Genomic DNA, 7,022 nt, shown 5'->3' on the forward strand with positions numbered 1-7,022 from the left:
TGTCAGATTACTTTCACTTGACTCTGTCTCACACACCTACAGTACTTTCAGTAATGACACTCCAGCGTCTTCAGGGGTAGACCAAGCTAGACTCAAACTAACCCTTCATCTGTTCATCCAATACCTGAGCCACTATGCCTAGCTGTCGGAAGCTCTTAACTAGGTGGGATGCAACACTATCCCCTGGGAAGCGCACAACGACATCATCCCACTTCTGATACCAACACAGCAATTTTGTTGGGTAGCCGACCGGGACTCAAACCTGCGTCCAAACCACTGCACCATCAGGTCCTCTGGTGTTGAACGAAGGAGTCTATAAAACAGTATAGTACTGTTCAACTACTGCTATTTGACAGCATTCTTGTATATTATAAGGGTGATGCTACATCAGAGAACAGCATCCTCACACTACATGTGTTGTAATTCATCTGTCTTTATCAGCAGGACCTTGGGATAGCTTGCCCAAACAGTGGGCTGGACAATTTAGTTTTCTGTGTGCTCTGCCAGCGTCCTGCAGCTCACCCTGTTAATCAGATTGCCTCGCCAACATCTACCAACGTTAGTTTCCTCTGAATTGTATTTTCACAGAAAATTGGTCATTAACATCTCATAAGAGTTTCTGCACAGCCTGTCTATGATGCTGTGTGGGAAAGTTCCAACCAGTGAAGTAGACCTAATTTGATAGACTACAACGAACGAACCTTCCAAAAGTCTTTCAGTATTATGTAAAACAAATGCACTCCCATGACATGTATACATGATGCATTTATAATTTTGAGAAAGAACTAGGTCATTGTCAGCCTGGTGTTACAATCCTAGAACCATGGAAAACATGTTTAATTGTCATATCAAAACACAGATACAAGCCAAATCATGTCTCCTTCTGTTTAATTTCATCTGGTTTTAATTCTCTGGAAAATAATTGTACGTTGGCAGATTTTCATCCAGTTTGGCCAAAACTTTCAATAATAGCAATTTATTAAACATATAGCTAGGCTGATACCATATTATGGTTTCCCTTTTACTATGTATTCATGGCATATCCTACTTTCATTTTAAAAAAGCAACAACATTTAGCTGTCAGATTGGCCATGAGTATCCTAAACAAATTGGTTCATTTACAGTATTTTATGTTTATTATTTCCATAATACAGAGAGGCTAGTTGTCTGCCAAGATAATAATGGAAATGAAGACTAACATCCTGAGTCAACTACATGGAAGTGTTAAAACTCCTCATCTACAGCATGTCAACTTTCAGAATCTTGTGCAGGTCTCAACAACTTGAGATCTGATAATAGAGCTTTACTTGGAAAACTTCTACTAACTGACAAGACAATCGACCCGTTTATTAGGGTGTTTTTCTGTAACCAATTTCTTTACTATGATTACAAATACTAGTGAAAACCAGGCATTCCTTGGTGATGAGTTCATGAGGTAAATCTTGGAGCTGAGATTCATAGGCCTGTGTGGTTTAGTTGTAGTCCAAAGGGAGGAGCAGCCTCAACAACCACAAGGGATTTGACGTGCATGTTGTCATCTTTCCTCTGCCCACCCATCTCATTCTGCCCCATTTCCTCTTCATGTGGATGTGGTCTTGCAGTCTAAGTAGATGATGCTTGTCTGTCTTAGTAGGTTCAGGAGAATGGGGACGTTTGAAAACATAGGGGTTTCTTTCATGATTATGTAAAAAATAAAAATAAAAATATGGTAACTAACAATGACTCAGTGTATGTAGGTGTACTGCCTAGGCAGGATGTGGTAAGAAAATCAGAGAGATATAGATTTCTGTCCACTGGACTTTCAGTTTGTCAGTTTTGCCATGACACATATTCCAGGTTCCTTAGTGTGTGGTCTTCTTTGGTGTCTTGCCAAATTTGGCATCAAACCCGAGACCTTAAATGAAAAAGCACAGGATACTATTAAGACAGTAGAGGTGTCTAGTCATCTCATCAACCAAAAAGAGACTTCACTACTAGTTGAGGCCTATGAGCTCTAATGGAACATTTCCATAAGCAGCTGAAGAGCAGCTCACTATTTCAACTATGAGGTGAAGCATAAAGTTACTACAGACACAGGAGCACATGGTCGAGGGAGATGGCGAGCGAGCGAGTGTGAGAAAGAGGGAGAGATTGAAACAGAGAGATAGTCACAACATCAGAGAGATATTAAGAGTTAACAAGTTAATGTTGTTAATCACCAAGGAACACCAGGATAGTGCCGACCCACTGCATGGTGTTGAGGACGTTGCCGAACAGAAGGACAGAGCCCAGGATGGTAAAGAACTTCCGTGTGGTAGTGACGATGGAGCAGGTGAGAGGGCCGAAGTACACCACAGTCATGAAGATGAAGGTCTAAGAGAGGAAGAGGAGTGAACGACTGTTACTATAAAAGACCCTCTGCAATGAGAATGAGAGCAAAATAGCGGGAAAAAACCCACTGTAAACCACATACTGGCACTTATCCATAAGAATCACACGCATGTGAACCAATTAAAATGTATAATGTGATTTGCAGACATGGAAATGTTTTCCCTTTAACACACACACAGTCACACCCATGTGAGACCCACCTGGCCTAAAGCACTAGTTATTCCAAACAAAAGGATGTTCCAGAAGATGCTGGGGTGACGGTCTGTGAAGCTCAGGAAGTCCCATACCTCACCTGTCCACAACACCCCTGAAAGAAAAACACATGGGATCATTTACTGAAAGTGACACAATTCAGCATAAATTGACTAATTTTATCCTGCATGTAACAATTGCTTCTTTTTTTTTTAATTCTTTTTTATTTAACCTTTATTTAACTAGGCTGCTTGATTCTTATTTTTTAATCTCAAGTTATAGGATTGGTTAGCCTTTTCTTCTGCTACAAATGGGGGGAGAAGCCAATTAATTACTTTAATTGTTTTGGAATCAAACCCATGCTGAGATTTGGTTCCATGACTTTATGGTGAAAATGCCTGTTCCAAAATCAAAATCAACAGTGGATTAAGGGCTCCCCCTACTGGTACAGAGCAGTAACAGCAGTTTGATTGGGTTGAATAGAACTGGGGAAGTGGGGACTGCTTTGGCCAAAACCGAAAAAGGGTTTCTGATAAAAGTAAGGCTGTAGAAAAGCATGAGATTGGGACACTTAGACTGAGAAGGAAGATCTGAGATGAAGATATTTTATTGTATAAATAATGGTGTATTTAGTAGAGACGTGGAGCTGGCAGAGATAGAGATACAGAAGAAACACAAAGCAGAGAGATCAGACAAAGTGTATATTTTCACACTAGTGGGGGGAAACAGGTGTCTCACCTAGTCCCAGCACCAGGGTGGACCACATGTTGATGTTGAGCATCATGTGGTTGGCACTGGTCTGGAAGAGACTCCTCATGTGGTCCTGGGCCACACCAGTCAAACCGTCCATGGTCAGAGATAGCAGCTAGGATACAGGGAGAGAGAAGGTCACATTTACAAACCAACAGAGGCACAGACAGCAAAATACACATATAGGCAGAGAGAAACACAGACCAGGTCACAGAGATAATACCACAGGCAGATGAGGACAGTTACACTCACCAACAGGATCTCCCCGAAGCCAAAAGCAGATTCTGTGGAAGTGACACTCTTGTTGGGTTTATAGAGGAACAGGGCCACCCCGCTGACGATCAACAGCACACACAGGTACTTGGCCAGTGGGTATTTCTTCCTCAGTACAAATACACCCAGAATCATCACTGTGGAACCAAAGGCAAAGGGATGTGAGGGGTGGTTATCAGCAGCAGCCATCACTGGTCTATTAGGTTGATGTGCACATAGAAAGACAAGTCAGTCAGGGGGTACAAACCATGGCTATGTAGATTAATGGGCTGCACGTGCTCAAGGGATAAGACTGGTCAGTGTATTACTATAGAACACACTAACCTTAGACAGTGTTTACATATTGCAACATACTGGGCGGGACAGAAGACTAGGCTCATGTACTTATTGTTAGCATGACACTTGCAGTCATAGGGTAGTCTACATGGGGAGTCAGAGACTCACAGCAGGTGCATACAAATAGAATGTATGTTCATTAAACAGGGACACTGAGTTTGGAAGGGCTGATGGGATGTGTAGTTTAAAAAAGGTGCAATATGCAGAAATCACACAGATATTTCCTGGTTGCTAAAATTTTGTTTGTCAAATTTCAGTGTATGTGACAAAACAAGCCATGTATAGAGTAAATAATCATTGTACCATACAAAACCGAAAGTAAAAGGTGCAAAAACAAAACTTAAGAACGGGAAGGATAGAAATAGTGCACATAGAACAGATACACCGCTTCTTAGACTGGCTTGCAATGAGAATGACAAATCTATAACTCATATTTCAATGTGAATTTGATTCGGTCGCCCATAAAGTTACATATTGCAACTTTAAAAATGGCACTAGAAATGCAGATAAGGGAGTCCGGCTGACACTGAAACATGACACACGGCTGCAGTAAGAGGCCATGCAATAAAATAAGGCAAACTAACCCCTCAAACCTGCACTAGTTACCAAGCCAAAGGCTGCATATGACTTGTTAATTACATATTCAGGTGTTGAGAGTGGGGTCAGGATGAGCAATAATATAATTATTACACCTACCTGGGATGGGCTTACAAGACTTCCCCAACACCTGTGACAACAATAGAGAGGTTGTTTAGATATTAAAATAATAAAATATCACAACAAATTATGATGACACGGAGACACTGTATGGGCTGAGGGATAAGACTGACCTGTGTGGGGTAGTTGACATACTGTAGGGCAGAGTTGCTGGATACCATGGCTCCAAGATAAGATAGGGAACACACTCCATAGAGCCAGCTCTTGGTGTGGTCTGGTCTGGAACCCTCAAAAAACTGAATCACTAATGGGGAGGAGGCAGAGAAGAGATTATAATAAATGGAGATTCACTACCAACAGACCATTGAAACACCCATGGGGGGTAAGATATGTTGGAGATAACTGTGTTGGGCAGAAGGTGGAAGGCCACGACTGATGACTATGTGTGGTTTACTCACAGATCTTGGCAAACCCAGCATTGATGATGCATTGGATGAACACCAGCGTTGTGGCATAAACAAACTTCTCCTTCTTCTCCCCCTCACCATACTGTCCTCGGGTACTGGGTAAATCAGACAAACAGCATTATGACAATGTATCAGTGCAACCACTCATGTTAATCCAGAGTTAATCCACTTCTTATTACACATATAAGACAGGTGTGACACACAACAACACACAGGCCTTGATATTCAGCAAGGGAATTATTTGTTAATTAAACTGTGGAGTATCTGTAGCTATAAAAAGAGAATGAGAGGGCAGTAGTAGTCTGCTCTAGTTGACTACAGATACAAATCATCACTGGAAACAAGATGAGATTTCTCACCCTTGAGTGACATACCATTCAAGACATATCTACAGTATGTAGCAAGCTAATAACATAGGAATATAGTTTTTTGAACATTTTCAGCTCTGTAGAGATGGCTCGCCTACATTCAATAATGACATGAACTTGTTGCACTACAGCATCACCAACTAACATAGGTGCACAAAGAAACAGCCAATAAAAGCAATGTGCATTAAAAGCCTATGGTTTGAAATCAATGATGTCGCTCAGATGTCAGACCAGAAAACGACTTACATTGTCTCTTGTAATATGCCATAGTAAAAATAACAAACGAAGACTCCGAGAAAACAGACAATGAATCGTACACGCTCGTTCTGTAATAGCGAGGGCTTCCCTGCTCCCTTTCCTGCAGCCATGCTGTCCTCTAGCTGTCCGGGTATAGAAACAGATACAGATCCGATCCCCGTACCCCTCAAAGCAACGTCCCGCTCCACAATCCCAGATATCACAAGCCCGGAAATGGTGACGCTGTTACTCTAACTGGGCAGACAGTTGCTAATGTGACTACAGATCAGTCCGTGGTTCCTCTTCAAAGATTTAGCTAAATGTGCCTGTTAGCGAGCCGACTTTGCTAGCTAGCTAACGTTAGTTAGCCAACGTTAGATTGGTGGGTTGGTTGTTAGCTAGCAATTAGCTTAATCCATCATTGTTGTCAATCCAGCTGTCGCAGTATAGTGTTGAATCTGGAATATGTGTCCTTAATTGCAGGTCTCTCGTACTAGCAAACGGTACTCCTGTCCCGATCCAGGTTATGTCAAAGGCATCCCATTCAGACAATTTTCCCGGTGAAAAGGATACCGGAGTGTAGTTGTTTTCATTGAGATACGTCAGAGAACAAGCTTGCTCAAAGACCTCAGTGGTTCATTAAGAGCCCTCAACGGATATGCCTGAACTTGTAGCTACTATACCGTTCATATAATACAGTGCTGGTAGAACGCAGATGCTACAATTTTATAACTATACATGAACCATGGATTTGTTTTCTCATTTGAATCAACTTATATGCAGCATACAAGGTAGCTCGAAAATGTTCTTATTTTTGTTGATGTATCAAAATATTCAGCTGTAATATATATGTGATCTATACTCTTTGATTTATTGTTCATTTCAATGGGAGTCTACACAGACGACTATTGAAAACATTTGCGGGGCTTTCTCGAACTTGTCGCGTGTCTTTTTCGTACTGGGATGTGGATGGATTCTATTGGTCCAAATAAGGCAATAAACCACTTGATTCGGCCATTGAAACAGACGGAATAGTGAAAAGGCGGGGCTTCTACTCCAGAGACACAGCTACACGTGTCAAAGGGAATTTTGACAACAATGAAATGCACCACCACATTTTAGCATTGTTCAATAATCATGACTGAACCCATTCCCTATTGGTTTAATGTCCATTTAGTGTTAGTGTCCACTGTCAAACTAAAAACATGTTTAAACAACTTCAATGCTTAAAACGTGAAATTATACAGGAAAGTAATGGAAGAACACTTACATGTTGGTGATACAATGTCATTTTACATCACAAAACAGTAAGGTAAAACGTATCTGAAGCTGGGGGAAAAGACAACTATGTCCAAATGATTCAGACTGTACC

The 7,022-nt window shown here is 41.3% G+C and overlaps 1 protein-coding gene across 1 annotated transcript; it reads right to left on the reverse strand.

Annotated features, from left to right (window-relative positions):
* Positions 1 to 871: 871 nt before the first annotated feature.
* On the reverse strand, positions 872 to 6,254 carry LOC139574636 (solute carrier family 35 member B1-like). The gene is made up of 9 exons (XM_071399389.1): positions 5,660 to 6,254; positions 5,037 to 5,140; positions 4,752 to 4,882; positions 4,618 to 4,648; positions 3,565 to 3,722; positions 3,301 to 3,427; positions 2,571 to 2,677; positions 2,199 to 2,352; positions 872 to 1,894 (listed from the first exon to the last, which is right to left on the reverse strand). Exons 1-9 carry the CDS (start codon positions 5,779 to 5,781, stop codon positions 1,842 to 1,844), a joined length of 987 nt encoding a protein of 328 aa, XP_071255490.1. The 5' UTR covers positions 5,782 to 6,254; the 3' UTR covers positions 872 to 1,841.
* Between the last annotated feature and the right edge of the window lie 768 nt (positions 6,255 to 7,022).

Source organism: Salvelinus alpinus, chromosome 1 (assembly GCF_045679555.1).
Source record: "Salvelinus alpinus chromosome 1, SLU_Salpinus.1, whole genome shotgun sequence".
NCBI lineage: Eukaryota > Metazoa > Chordata > Actinopteri > Salmoniformes > Salmonidae > Salvelinus > Salvelinus alpinus.

Bases quoted from the DNA above. Each gene is read 5' to 3' on its own strand.
- LOC139574636 (XM_071399389.1), bottom strand. From the start codon at position 5,781: ATGGCTGCAGGAAAGGGAGCAGGGAAGCCCTCGCTATTACAGAACGAG. The intron at 3,723-4,617 runs GTAGGTGTAATA...TTGGTTCCACAG, and splicing joins GTCTTGTAAGCCCATCCCAG to TGATGATTCTGGGTGTATTT. The intron at 2,353-2,570 runs GTGGGTCTCACA...TTCCTCTCTTAG, and splicing joins TAACTAGTGCTTTAGGCCAG to ACCTTCATCTTCATGACTGT.